The following is a 14,824-nucleotide window of genomic DNA, read 5'->3' as shown; positions in this document are numbered from 1 at the left end:
AGCAACACGATTAATTACACACATATATATAGTAATTTATGCGTAAGAATACAAAATAATTGTATTGCTGTAAGACTTACATTGCATTTAATTAAGTACATCAAATACTATAGAGTCAAGTTAGCGTGTGCTCGCTATATTCACTAAGAGGGCTCGGTGAACTTAACTTCAAAATCTATCGAATTAGTTTCAAATGAGGAATCTAAACTATTGAAATTGATCTACTTCACAAATAATATATTTACATGCAAAATTTAAAAAAAAAATTGAACTCATTTAAAACAAACTCAAGTAGTCAACAAATATTGAAAAATGAATGCATTAAAAATAACTTACACAATTTCATTTTTTTTTCCGTTTGACTTTGTATTAAATGAATTTGAAAATTCAAAATTTGCATATAATGATATACATGTAACACTCATGAAGTTAAATCGGTTTTAACAATTTGAATTCATCATTTCAAACTAATCCGATATATCTTAGAGTTAATATCCACATGCACTTGGTTAGCGCCTTGCGTGCTCAAACATATATATATATATATATATATATATATATATATATATATATATATATATAATTGAGAAATTACTGCATGAGCCATATTTTAATATAAATAAAATTGGACGTGAGAACATAAATAATATGGCATACGTACATATGTAAGAAATTTAGAACCTTATTAATAACTTTTATATAATATAGACAAACTTCTTCAATACTACTACATATATAATTGAAATGTACTTATCATAGTAGTTATGTAAGCTTATATCTTTGTCCTTTCTAGCACTTTGATGATTAATTAATTAATTATCAATTAATTCAAGACATGCTTTCAATATTTTTTATGTTCATCTACCCTGCTTCATGACTATCGTTTTTCTTGTCTTATGACATGAAGAAATTTGGTTAACACAGCTTGACACAGACAACCACTCTTGCAAAAAGCTTCTATTTTTTGAAAACAAATTAAACATGATTACACTATTTAAAAACTTATAATATAAAAAAAAAAAAAAACAAAGCTCTCTAACGGTAATTTACTATAACAGGACTTGTAGGAAGCACCAAATCCTCTACAACCCCAGCTCCAAGAACTTACATGTAGATAAATTATAAATTCTTGGAAGCAGTACTGGATTACCCAGCAGCTGGGATTGTAGAGGATCCACTTCTCTTAGTATAAACCCAAAAAAATAAAATTAAACAATTTATACAGTCCCTAACATTTTGATAACCTTTCTGTCTCTCTCTTTCTCTCTCTCTAAAAGAAGTGACTAACATCCAACAGCTCAGGAGCTTCAAATTGCAACAAGTTGCTTGTGTGGCTGCTACTCTCTATATCAGAACCCGGTGTCGATAATCCCGAAGTCTGATTGCTGTAATTCGGGTTACTGCAAGTTGTCTGATTGTTCATCCACCGAATATCAGGTGTAGTTTCCAACAAACTTTGAAGGAGTTCAGCGTCAAAAGTGTCACAGAGACCTTGCAAATCAGGTTGCACAGAATTATCTGACACCAAATTGGGTTGCGGCTGTGATGGGTTCAATAGAGCCGGGATTTGGTCAGGTATTTGACTCACATTTTGTTGTACCAGTGTGGTTCCATCAAAGAATTGGCCACTTTGAGTTGTGCAATTAGAAGGGATACTGTTTTCTGGTGATTGGAATAACATGGGGTTTTTGTAGTTATTTTGTGTTGAAAGGAGAGCAGCTAACCGCAATATGTCGGGATTGACAAGCGCATCGAATGATTTTATTGTGTCAAGATTGAACAGAGATTGGTAACAGTTGTAGTTTGTAGGGTTTAGAAGAGATGATAGATTGAAGAGGTCGAACCGCGGTTCATGAGTAACCGGATCTATTCCCATTCTTAGAAGCCTTTTTCTGATGTGTGTGTTCCAGTAGTTCTTTATCTCGTTATCTGTTCTACCGGGCAACCGAGCAGCGATAGCCGACCATCTAACCAAAAACCAAATTGTAGGGGTCGGACTTTAATAATGAAATAATAATATAATATTTAGTAAAAAAATATTTTTATGTATTTAGTTAGTTCTCTTACTTGTTTCCTAGAATACTATGGAGCTGGATAATAGTTTGCTCCTCTTCAAAAGAAAACCGTCCTCTCTTGATATCCGGCCGGAGATAGTTCGTCCACCGGAGGCGGCAACTCTTACCACACCTTGCCAAACCTACATATATTTTAAAATTCAACAAACTTTAGCAAACAAAATAAAATAACACTTGTTTTTCTCTCATTTGCAATTTAATTTGTTGATGAATATGTGCTACTCACCGGCATTTTTCGGCAGAGTACGCCAGTTGCCTTGGCCGTGTTTCTCGATATATTTCACGAGTTTCTGATCCTCTTCCGGTGTCCACGGTCCCTTCTTCAATCCATCCTTTTCGCAACACGGTGATCTTCCCATTACTTGAAATGATGATATCCACACTAAATCAAGCCAAATTAAGAAGAGAACTTGAGATGAGTTTCCTGATCAAGTGAGAACACAGGATAAGTTTGTGTTGAGAGATTGAGGCAAAATGCTCCAAGTGTTTGTTGGGTCCCAAGAGAAAAAGGTTGTATAGGAAACGCTTAAATAGAGAGAGACTGGGGTTGAGAGAGAGAGGTGTAACAAAGTCAAACGGATTCGGTACCGCCTTTGTTTATAGAAAAGTGCTACGTGTATGTCTCTTGCCAAATCGGTCTCTTAATTACCGGGGTTTAAGTTAAAATAACATTTGATTTTGTTATTCGAAAAAGTTCAAATGTTGTTAATCAACTCTCTCTCGGATCGTTATTATTACGGCCGGTTCGCAAATCACAATTTCACATGTGAAGCAATCGTTATAACGAAACGTGTACATAAAACTTTCCGTACTGTTCAACTGAGAATAAGTCATCAAAGTTTCATACTATGCATACTATATGCTTGTCAGTATAAGGAATTATATGTTTTCAAGTTTCAAATAAATCGAAAATTTTATACATCTTTCTAAAAAATAGCATAGAAAAATCTTTTGGAAAAAAAATATCAAAAATTCTTATTAAACTGCCTTGCTTTTACTCTAGAAACTTATTGGATTTGACCAATGGAAATACTCCTAGAGTTGCTTTTTTTTTTTTTTTCTTAAGTGTTTATATGTTTATCCAAGATGCAATGCACACTATATACTTTTGCAAAATAATTTTTGAAGGTAGATTTATGAGAAATTAATCGCTCAACTTCTTTACCATTTGACTTTAGTTTTTCCGATTTATTTTAGAAAAAACTTAATTTTCATTCAATTTGAGTCAGTCTCGATTTTAAATTCAGACTAGATATAAATATAAATAACTAATGTTTACATAATTACCTTCTGAATTTCCACTTAATTACAAAACCTGAGAAGTGACGCGAATAATCTCACATTAATTACCAAATATAATTAATGTGGTATATTGTACTTAATTTTATTCTCTATACATTTTTAAATGTTATGATTAAAATGGAATAAATCAAAATTAAATTGATAAAAAATGTATACAGAATAAAACTAAGTGACCTTCCGTAAATAACTTGATATATATACAGTTTTGGATAGTAAATCATTTTTTTGTACTTATATAAAGTAATAAAGACATTTATTTTCATAAAACAGGAAAAAAATTATACGTATGTCTTTATTACTACCCATGAGTGATCAAAACTACTTATTATTCTAAAATGCTAAAAGTCAAAAATATAATTAATTAAACTAATAATAACCCTTATTAACTACTTCGTAGCTTCTGCATGTGGAGCTTTCAAAAAAGAAATAAAACCCTAAATTAAATTTATAGGGGTGAAATGTACGTAACTTGTTTTCAATTATTGCACCTTTTTGAGGTGAAGTTTGTTCAGAGTAAAATGAAATTGAATGGTGAAAGACGTGTTGAAAAGGGTAAAATTAAATCTTATCTTATACACCTACGGGTTTTCATCCAAAAAAATATATATATATTATCTGAAATCCTACAGCGCTGTCTTTTCTTGCCATGATATGAAGTTGACCAAACGAGAGACACCTGGCATGCTGTGACGCTATGAGAAAGAAAATGTGGGGCCCACTCTGACAATATTTTTGCTTATTTCAATAATCAATGATATGCATTAGGCGCTAGGCTCTACATGTCCACAGATTCTATTCCCTTTGAATCCGTATCCTCTGCATTAACTCAAAAGAGAATCTTTTGAGTTAATCAATTTCAACCGTTTAATCTGTTTTAAAATTTGTGCAGACCAGATCTGCACTAATATTGAAAGACCACTTCTATTATAGGCAGGTGGCGGATTGGCTCCGTTTAAAATCAGACGGTTTAAATTGATTAACTTAAAAGATTCCCTTTTGAGTTAATGCAGAGGATACGTTTCATTTCCTTTGGCGCATTGTATGCGTATGGGAGACTTTATTACGTGTCAAGTTTACATTTGTCTGATATGAATATATAACATATTTGGTTTTTATATGATGTATGCAATACTTCATGTACTTAATAGGAAAAATTGAAGAAGCAAATTATAAAACATTTTTGTACAACCTATATCTTAACAATTAGCAGTACTATATATATATATATAGAGTTGGACTACGGTGAGTTGCGAAGTAAAGCGACTATTTTACTTCACGCTCATATTTTGCGATTTTAAAGTTCAAAACGTCGATCCGAACCGTTCATCTTGTTCTCCATATTGAAATGTGCTTGGAGACCAAATTTTACATTTTTTGGAATTTTTTTACTATTTATTAAGCAATTTTGAAAGTCGCTGATCTGATGGTTCAGAAAATTTTACTGTTTTTCACTGTTCACAGCAAAACAGCAATTTTCAAAAATGCTTAATAAATAGTAAAAAAATTTCAAAAAATATAAAATTTGGTCTCCAAGCACATTTCAATATGGATTAAACATCTAACGGTTCGGATCGGTCGTTTGGACTTTCAAAATAAAAATACGGCGTGAAGTAAAAACGCGTTTTACTTCGCAACTCACCGTAGCCTATCTCATATATATATATATATGTACTTTGCTTCTTTTAAATTTCTCTTACATTAATTAATTGTTACATGTTATTTGAATTAAGTGTGCATGGATTTATTGTATATAATATGTCTGTGTTTTATTATAACAATAGGTTCAGAAGTTACACCTTGCAAGAAGAAATGATGCACTTAAAAGTATTAATTTACAATTGCTGCTTTCAGTATCTTGCTCTTTTGTACTGAAAGTAACTATAAATTAAGTGTTTATTTCAAGACAAAGACGCTTAGCAGTTGGCACAATTAATCAATATATATAAGTTTGTCTAAGCATATTATAACCATATTTTCTTATTCCATTCAATATTTACTTTAAAATTTCCAGTACAGATATTCCTCTTAATTTTCAGTATAAAAATATAAATAAATTAAATCAGCACAATTTTACGATCAATTCTACTACAATAGTACATGGCACTTTTAAATTAACAGTATAACTGTAAAACAATATATGGTTCTTTATTCTTTGTCATTGTCTGCCAAAAATTACCTAGCAATTAATTTTTATCTGATACAACTTTAAGAAAATCACTATTAGCCAAAGTATTATTGAAAAAATATATTTAACAATCCATTATAAATATAAAAGTTATTTGAAAAAATAAAAACAAATAAATCATTATTATATTCCTTTCCTCCATTTGCTATTCCTAACATACAATCCAAACAACATTTCTACTAATCCGGAATAGCCAAAGTTAGTGTTATTCTTGAATCCCTTGGGTTAGCACTATTCTCAATCACTAACCCAAAAATCGCTATTATTGAGCTATTCCTTGCACGATCCAAACGTACCCTAAGGAATACCATTAAACTTTTGGGGATTGCTATAGCACTTCCAATTAACTTGATAAAAAATATATATAAAAATTAGTTGATTATCTATATAATAAAACATTTTAACTTAGAATATTTTTAGCAACATATATAATCACCTTATATTCTAGCAAAAAAAAAGCACCTTAATTATTTGTTCATACATTCAGCACGATCATTACTATATATATGTTTGATTAAGCCATCAGTCAAATATTATCTTATAAATGACTAGAAACTTCTCTCATGACTTAACACACACATCATTAATTAATATATTAACCCATAGCATTTATGAAAAGAGAACGGTTAGCTGGTATCTTAGTTTAGAAATTTGGAGTTCTTAACGGTGTACTAATCTAATACGGTTATATATTGTTATGGGTACCCAGAAATTACCCTGGGATGGCGCTCATTGGCCATTGCATGCCTTGCTCTTTTTAATTGAGAATATATTGGAGCGTGTCTCGCGCCTTGTAGGCAAAAATCTTTATACAATAATTGAGCTTCATTCTAAGATCACCACTTAATACTACTTTTTAAAGTGCCTCTACTACAATACTACATATATATATATATATATATATCATTAGTTCACCATGTGAAACTGCCACAGCAGATCCAGAGTACATAATCTAGAGCAGTTTAGCTTACATCCTCAAGTTGACTCTAAAGTAATGGTAAGAAGCAACCAACCAGGGAAGCATGCATTATGTGATGATGAGGTGTCCCTCTTTCACAATATTTCTCTTTAAAGTAAGGATTTTATTATATTTAGTACTGTGTAGAAGCTTGTCCCAATTTGTACAAATAATATACTACGTATGTCCCCTTATTATGCAAAGAAGTATGAAATAAATATAATGAGCTGGTGATACGAAGATCTAATGACCTCATTGGTCTTGCCAACACTATCCAAATTATTTGACTGACAACTATATATATATGCAATAATTAATTATATAGTTGTTTTGTACTGACCAATACACCCCTCTAATTTGTGAACACTTGCACAAATAGAAACTCTGCTATAGTTTTTACAGTTTTACTGGCTCCCCTCTTGGGCTCTTTGTATGAGCATTTTAAATTTATTTGCCTATAGATCCCATATTTTGAAAGATTACACTAACACTCAGTGCCTTAATTAATTAAGCATTTGACATCATTTTTAAATTATTTGTCTAAATGTATACTTTTTTTAAGGCATAATTTTTAAGGATGCATATGCATTCAGGATGAACTACAAATTAAAACATGGTACTTTGCATCCATAAGTTCGCCGTAAATACAATGGTCAAACAATTCTTGATGTATACAGTTAGATTTGAAAATGTGTTATAGAAATTTTTTTTACTTTTTTAAAAATGTGTGATAGAAAATAAAAAATAAAAAAATACAATTAATTAATGACTTTTATAATACTACTTTTATTTTTAGTAAGTTCCTCTATTTAGTATGAATTAATTTCCTATCTTGCTTATTCAAGAAAGATTGTAATACCGACATTGTAAGATATAGATAGTGGCGTATCAAGTCACTAATTGCTTATCCTTAAAATTTGTTAGGAGCATTAATGGCAATTACCAAATCGTTACATTGGTATTACCAAATAATTAATCAAGCCTAAAAGCGCATAATTTGAGTTCAAACAAAGTAATGCGCTTCCAGGTTTAGAAGCCATGCAAGATGCCATGCATGAATTAAAAAATAAATGAAAATTCTGACTTTGGCTCTTACTAACCATGAACAAATTCTTACCGATTTATATTTGTTCAGATTGTTTCAAGTGAGATCAGGTCTTAGGTGGTACAATATTATATACATATATTTGAAATGTTGTAGGCCACAAAACTCCAACTGCACAAACTTTTTATCATGCTGTCCTTTTTTGACTTATATATACTTATAAGTATTATTAATTTCTCAAAGTCACTAAAGTTTTGCTTATAAGTATTTTTCTTTTTAACTTGCTTGTATACTATTGTGTACATTTCAAATGCTTTTTCTATGTAGTGTATTTAAATTTCTATAGTTTAATTTGCCCATTGTGTTATATAATTTTAAGGGTTTATTATTACCAACTCTCATACATAAAGTATCAATGTCCTTGTATTAATTTGTCCCTGGTGTCATGAAGTGATATCATGCATTTTTTGTTTAGTACATACTTATCCTCTCAAAAGTGTATTATTTGCAAAAAAAAAAAAAAATATGTGGTATTAATTTTACTACGACCATTATTTCATAAGTTAATAAGAAACTCCAGTTATGAAAATAAGAAACATACTCCAAATCTTAATATGATTCATGAAAGGTGCTCCTAATAAAAGTAATGATTTCAATAAAGTGAAAGGGTATAGTTAAAATAACCCTTTTACCTTGTAAATACCAAGAAGAATATTTAGGTTTGACACAACACATTTAAATTATTTGAGTCCATGCACAAATTCCTCTCTAAGGCTTTGAATAACCTGTTTCCCTGGTTTTGGTCTAATCCAACAAACTCTTTCTTGTCATACTTAGTGCAAATAGTGTATTTTAAGGTCAAATGCTAAATGAGGTGTCCCAATTTGGTGCCAACAAACTGGGAACATGGTGCACAATACACGCATATACGTGTGCTTAAACACCTCATTAAATTATTATATAATACAACAGCATATCCTTTTTATTTCATTATATATGCGGGGTATGTGGTTGTGACTTCATTTTTTTTTTACTTTCAAACTTTTTGCATATGTAGCCTTTGTAACTTTAAATTTCTCATTGTATGGTATATATCCTTGGTACAGTTGACATTTGACGTGTGATTTTCCAACACATATCAAAATGCTGCACTGTACGTAAACAAGCAAACAAAGGCAATAATACTTTTCCATTTGTTATTTATATATTTTAAAACTTTTTTTTGACATTTTTATAATTTATTAGAAATGTGAAAAAGAAAACGTGTGTCAATAAATATCATTCCTCAAGAGTCAACAAAACAATCCCAGAAGTGAAAGCGAAATCTTACACCATTCAAAGATATGAATATTATTATTTTATTTTATTTTTGAAACGAGGAAAATTGAAGTTATTATCATTCATGACATAAATCTTGTTCAACATAAACATTTCCACAGTAAGTACATTTATAAGAGAGGAAAATTGAAAAATTACATAAAAAAAATTCAAGAATGAATGGAAATTAAATAAAAATCAAGATACTGAAGTATATGAAGAAATGATATCTATAATCTCAGCATGTAATGTACCATTTGACACAATTACCCCTCCCGAAGGGAATATAATTCTTCGTTCTTCTATATCGGCGACAAGGTTCAATTGGTTACCATCCCAATCACTAACCTAATTATTCAAATCATTTGTAAAAGCATGATCAAATGTAATATCTAATTATTCCACTAATTTATAATTACGAAAGTATATACAAAAAAAAAATGACCAAGTAACTCAAATTATTCCACTAATTTATAATTCTTTCTGGGTTATTTCGGTTTGGTTGAGTCCCGAGTCTGGATCCTCTGAAGTTACTGAAATTTTGAGTTTAGATCAAAATCGTCCAATCTGAATCTGGACCAATCTGGCTCAAGGTGGAATGCACGGGGCCCCTTTTATATTCGTGCCAAAGCAGATTGGACGGTCCAGATCTAAACTCAAAATTTGAGTTTATTCAGGTGATATGACTTCTATTAGGTACTATTATGTTTTGGAGGAGTTTTATCTTTTCTGATCAGAAGGGCGTGAATTTTGAGTTGAGTTCAGTATTTCATATCTAATGAGAGTTTTAAAAGTGTTAAAATTTACACAAATTAATATCAATGTGAAGAGGAATTACCTGACCACCTGCTTCGTGCACACAAATTACTCCAACCGCATGATCCCATGCCTGAAAAGTAGATTTGAGTAAACTAATCAATACTTGACTATGGTACTATGCATAGCGCATATCTGTCCGTACTATGGATGCATATATTCATCTTCAAATTCCAAACGGTCGATCCAAACAGCTCAACATGAGCTCCATATGAAAATGTACTTGGAGGTCAAATTTTATATTTTTTATATTTTTTTCTTTTACTGTCTTTTCAAATAAGTAAATAATCACTACTCTAGGATAGTCTAGAATCCTTAGAAATTGTGTACCTGTTTAAAAAAATAGTAAAAAAATTTGGTATCCAAGTAAATTTTCATATGGAGATAATGTTGAGTGGGTCGGACCAACTGTTTGGACTTTAAAAATAGAGATATGTACTTATAGTATGAACAAATGTGCGCTATGTATAGCACCATAGCCTTACTATAATTAAAATTTCCTACCATTTGGAAATGAAGAAATAAATCCGAAATATTACTTTGATTATAGTCTTCGTTCTTGCTCGAAGAATGAACACCGAAGCTCTACCAGATGCTACCATCAGATATTTGCACAGGCTACCAAAAACAAACAATGATCCATTGAAAAATTAAATATATATACTTCTCTCAAGGTACAACCAATATGTAACAGTACTGTATTTTAACACAACTTTTGAACATAATCGGAAAGTAGAATTACAGTTTGCTGCCGGAAAAAATAATAAAAACAAACATTCAATAAATTTTGGTCATGACTGGTAACAGTTCCTATGTATTTGAGACCTTTATTATTACAAAAAAATTGGTCATGACTAATACAGTCTTATAACACAACTTTTGACAAAATAGCATAGTAGAATTACAGTTCTGCTGCCTATAAAGGAACAAAAACAAAAATTGAATAAATTTTGGTCATGACTGGTACAGTGTCTTTGTATTTGAGATCCTTATATTAGTAGTAAATGCCAAAATGATTCCGCACCTGCCACAACATGCTCGTAAGAGAAGTATACTTTTTCCATCGTTAGTTGGATCAAGGTTATCGGTAGTATATCCGAATTCATTAGACAAAGGTATCAAATCCCAAGTCTGGCTCTCGGGAATACAAAATCGTGATTTTTGCAAAACTGAGCAGCCATCCACAAAACATCTTTTCCAAATGTTGTCAAGAGAATTGACCAAATTGCCCGCGTCAAAGGATATCGACTTTGCCCATGTGCCACAGCCTAGGTGCGCTACCATTATGACTCCAGGTTGGACATCATTGTAATTTGTGCTGGTTAGGAGGTCGTTTTGCCAATTTGGACACCCCATCACGCCTAATACTATCTCTCCTTCAACTACAAGTGCTAGACCGACCTAGAAGGAACAAAATCAAATATTAATGAATTCCAATGTGTTTCCAGAACTTTGCGTTCGGGTTCCAGAAATACCTAAATTTTACAACACGGTCCGTACCAGATTGAATAATTGGCTTGTTTGATATGTTGGAAAATGAGCGAAAGCATGAAAGAATGAAAGAAACTACTTTCTTCAAATTGTTTGATTGACAAATTTTACTAAAAACACAAATCTGGTCCCCTAACTTACCTTGAGTCTGAATCCTATGAGGTAACTCAAATTTTGAGTTTAGATCCAAACCATCCGGTCAGAATCCAGGCCAATCCGGTCCGAGGTGGAATGCACAGGCACCATTAATATTTCGTACCAAAGCAGATTGGATGATCCGGATCCACACTCAAAATTTGAGTTACCTTAGGTGATATGAATTTACTTTCCTTCACCGTGTTTTCCCAACTTTTTGTGAAGAAAACAATATTCCACATATTATAATATGATAAAAACAATTATAATGTGAGAAGGGATCCAATTACACCTTTTTTGGTGACACCGAATTACACTCTCCATTTACAAAGTTTTAAAAGTTTAAATAGTCGATCCAAACCGTTCAACATAATGGATATATTAAAATGTGCTTGCATGTCAAATTTTACATATTTTTGAATTTTTTTACTATTTATTAAGTATTTAACAAAATCGCTATATTCAGACCATAGAATTTTTGTACCCTCAAAAAAATGTAAAATTTGATATCCAAAAAATTATAAAATTTGAATGGTTTGGATCGACTATTTGGACTTTAAAAATATAGGGTGTAATCCGGTATCACCAAAAAAGGGTGTAATTGGATCCCTCCTCTTATAATGTTAATATAATAATTATTATTATTGCTACTAACTATTATTATTATCATCATATTATTATAAATTCTATATCTTAGTAATTTGTCTCTATTTGTTTCAATCTCCATCATTATCATTATTATTATAATTATATCAATAATAATATTATTATGATTATTAGTATTATGTTATTATTATTAGTACTTTTCTATGACCATTATTCTTATTATTCAAACAATTAAAAGAGTTTCCTGGATTCTAAAATCTCACACACCAAACATGTCATCTGTGACAAGAAACTTTGATCTAGAAAGACTTTTCTTAGATTTTTCAACAATCCCTAATTTTCTCGCATATCAAATGGGACCAATATGGTCCCTGAAATACAGTTGTACTAATAAAACAACAACAACAACAACAAAAAAGACATACCACATAGAGGGCATCACTTCCTTTCAAGAACCCTTTAGTTCCGTCAATCGGGTCTAGGACCTAAATTTATTTAAACAAAATAGATTATAGTTCTTTTCTATAGTGGAGCAGATTTAAAAATATACCAGTATCATTATTTTTGTTTTCTCTCCTCCTGTTCGGGTGATATTCTCCTTCATTATTCAGATTTTGTGTATGGTAATATATAGTACTGGTACAAAGTACTGATCAAGCATGATGAATTTACGAAATTACTAATATACCCAATATGTTGCCGGCTGTTCGCTAAAGGAGCTGGCATCCTTGCCTCCTCTATCAATTGCTCTTAGCACATCATCAGTGTTGAAATTCTCATCTCGACCGTCGATCTTATCAGAAACAGCATCAAATATTGCATTTACAACAACATTGTTACCATCATAACCCCTTTTACTATCAGATTTGGACCTTAGAAATGCTGAGTCTTCTTCTGCTACCAGGGGTATAGCTGGAAATTCCCTCTCCAATTCTATGAAATGCAAAATAAAAAAGTTGCTCGCTTATATAATGAGGACAAATTAAACTATGGTGCAAAACAATTGGCCTTTCTGTATATTGATTCCTAAAATATCTGTTATTCACTTATTTGCAATGGAGTAGCATGACTCTGTGGTATGCATTGTTATAACCATAAAATTTTAGAAAAAAAAGAAACATCATCTATTGCCAACCATTAATGCTCTACATTTAATTAATATTGCCAAATTGCAGAAAGACTAATTAATAAGAACTAAATGGTAAAATAAAGAACTTACCCAAGCTAATAAGAGCCTGAACACCAAAATCTGCAACTGTTACAGGCGTTTGATCAGTCTTTTCCAGTATCCGACGGTCATTAAAGAGCAATGATTTCTTTACCTGATATAGGTCCCTCCCCACAAAAGAAAACGAAAGAAGGAAAAAAAATAAACATTAAATGAAAGACTGTTTAAAAAGTACTTAAAATGAATTTATCAATAAAATAATCAATGTATATGTACATTACAGGAAAATGCACATATATACATAGTATGTTTGTAGCATTAATCTAAATTCTAAAGAAAATACAGCTATTAATAGGAAGTGCATATGTGCAAATTAGGAAAAACTAAAGGGACAAGAACAAAAAAAATTACATCTACACATAGGCAACAGGCACGCTGAACCGCTTCAATGGCGACTGACAGCTGGCGGTGATACTTTGCTTTCTCCACTGGGAAAGGAAGTAAACATGACCTAAGCAAACATAACTGATTAAAAACCAGAATACATGAAATCTCAGGATTACCAAATCTATCAAAAAATTAACAGAAACCATAAATTAATTTATTCTTGTACAACGCATGAACTGGCCCGAAACCCAATACCCCGACCTAACAATCAAAAAATCTAAAACCGTATTTACAATAAATTAGATTTGTACCTGTCAGTCAGATACCTCTAATTAAACTAGCATGGCAATAGTTAAATGGAGCGAACAGAGATCTGATAAGTGGTGAGAGGCACCTGATGGAGTTGTAGCGTTGACGAGAGCCGTTGGATCGAGGGAGATTAGAGTACCAACAGTTGAGCACAGCCATGGCGGGAAAGGATTTGCTTGACCTTCTCAGTATTTTTTTTCTCTTGTTTTATTTGTGAAGGAGAGGTGACCTCTCTGTTTTTCTCTCCACCAGCCAATTACCAATTTGGGTCAAAATCGAGACTGGTTTGGGCCTAAATGAAAGCCCATATAAGCTGCTATATTAGTTCAAAGCCCAAGTGAAAGTAATTTTGTGCTCAGTTGAGCGTGAATTCACATCCTGATATCTCAAACTTCGAGTGGATCTGTGCAACATCGGGACCATCCAAATACGTTCTGCATGAATCTCAAAGCACGTTTAGCTTGCCCCCTCCATTTCAAATATACACCGAATAGAAATTAACACCGGCTTTGAATCCACTCAAAGTTTGAGATATTTCAGAGGATACGGATAGGGTTGTAAACGAGCTGGCTCGGGCCGAGCTGGGCCTTAGCTCAGCTCGTTTATTTTGGCCCGAGCCTGGACCAAGCGAGCTGGACCTAGGTCACCCGAGTCAAAACCCCTGACTCAGCTTGTGACAAGCCAGCCCGAGCTAGCTCGCGAGCTGACGAGCTGGCTCGCTGGGCTTTATTGGGCTGTTATTATACAAATTCAAAAATAAAAAAAATAAAAAATCTCATTCAAAAAATTTAAGAAATTGTCCAGCAGGCACATCTTCAAGCAACTAAAGCCATATCCTTTCTTTCCAAACCGAAAATACATCAATTTTGCATAATTGCGCCTTTAAAAATGGGACTGGACACTTAAAATTATACGGGACTAAACCCTAAATTAACTGTAACTTAACGAGCCAGCTGACCCCTGGCTCAGCTCGTTTATTTTGACCCGAGCCTGAGCCGAGCTGGCTCGTTAATAGCTCAGTCCACTACTG

The 14,824-nt window shown here is 32.2% G+C and overlaps 2 protein-coding genes across 2 annotated transcripts; both read right to left on the bottom strand.

The window, feature by feature from the left end:
• Positions 1 to 1,244: 1,244 nt before the first annotated feature.
• Positions 1,245 to 2,574, bottom strand: LOC144553578 (transcription factor MYB41-like). The gene is made up of 3 exons (XM_078301801.1): positions 2,302 to 2,574; positions 2,068 to 2,197; positions 1,245 to 1,967 (listed from the first exon to the last, which is right to left on the bottom strand). The coding sequence occupies exons 1-3, from the start codon at positions 2,432 to 2,434 to the stop codon at positions 1,271 to 1,273; spliced, it is 960 nt and encodes a 319-aa protein (XP_078157927.1). The 5' UTR covers positions 2,435 to 2,574; the 3' UTR covers positions 1,245 to 1,270.
• Positions 2,575 to 8,949: 6,375 nt separating this feature from the next.
• Positions 8,950 to 14,038, bottom strand: LOC144552860 (Inositol monophosphatase family protein). The gene is made up of 9 exons (XM_078300873.1): positions 13,880 to 14,038; positions 13,510 to 13,609; positions 13,150 to 13,252; positions 12,619 to 12,863; positions 12,356 to 12,415; positions 10,723 to 11,099; positions 10,238 to 10,316; positions 9,721 to 9,771; positions 8,950 to 9,230 (listed from the first exon to the last, which is right to left on the bottom strand). Exons 1-9 carry the CDS (start codon positions 13,951 to 13,953, stop codon positions 9,081 to 9,083), a joined length of 1,239 nt encoding a protein of 412 aa, XP_078156999.1. The 5' UTR covers positions 13,954 to 14,038; the 3' UTR covers positions 8,950 to 9,080.
• Between the last annotated feature and the right edge of the window lie 786 nt (positions 14,039 to 14,824).

This window comes from Carex rostrata, chromosome 4, assembly GCF_964058835.1.
Source record: "Carex rostrata chromosome 4, lpCarRost1.2, whole genome shotgun sequence".
NCBI classification, from domain to species: Eukaryota; Viridiplantae; Streptophyta; class Magnoliopsida; order Poales; family Cyperaceae; genus Carex; species Carex rostrata.
This window is presented reverse-complemented; position numbering and strand designations above follow the sequence as displayed.

Excerpts from the sequence above, each read along its gene's own strand:
- LOC144553578 (XM_078301801.1), bottom strand. The coding sequence starts at position 2,434 with ATGGGAAGATCACCGTGTTGCGAAAAGGATGGATTGAAGAAGGGACCG. Across the intron at positions 2,198-2,301 it reads TACTCTGCCGAAAAATGCCG|GTTTGGCAAGGTGTGGTAAG; the intron begins GTGAGTAGCACA and ends AAATATATGTAG. Across the intron at positions 1,968-2,067 it reads CATAGTATTCTAGGAAACAA|ATGGTCGGCTATCGCTGCTC; the intron begins GTAAGAGAACTA and ends GTTTTTGGTTAG.
- LOC144552860 (XM_078300873.1), bottom strand. The coding sequence starts at position 13,953 with ATGGCTGTGCTCAACTGTTGGTACTCTAATCTCCCTCGATCCAACGGC. Across the intron at positions 10,317-10,722 it reads TTACGAGCATGTTGTGGCAG|CCTGTGCAAATATCTGATGG; the intron begins GTGCGGAATCAT and ends TGTTTTTGGTAG. Across the intron at positions 9,772-10,237 it reads GAACGAAGACTATAATCAAA|GCATGGGATCATGCGGTTGG; the intron begins GTAATATTTCGG and ends TCTACTTTTCAG.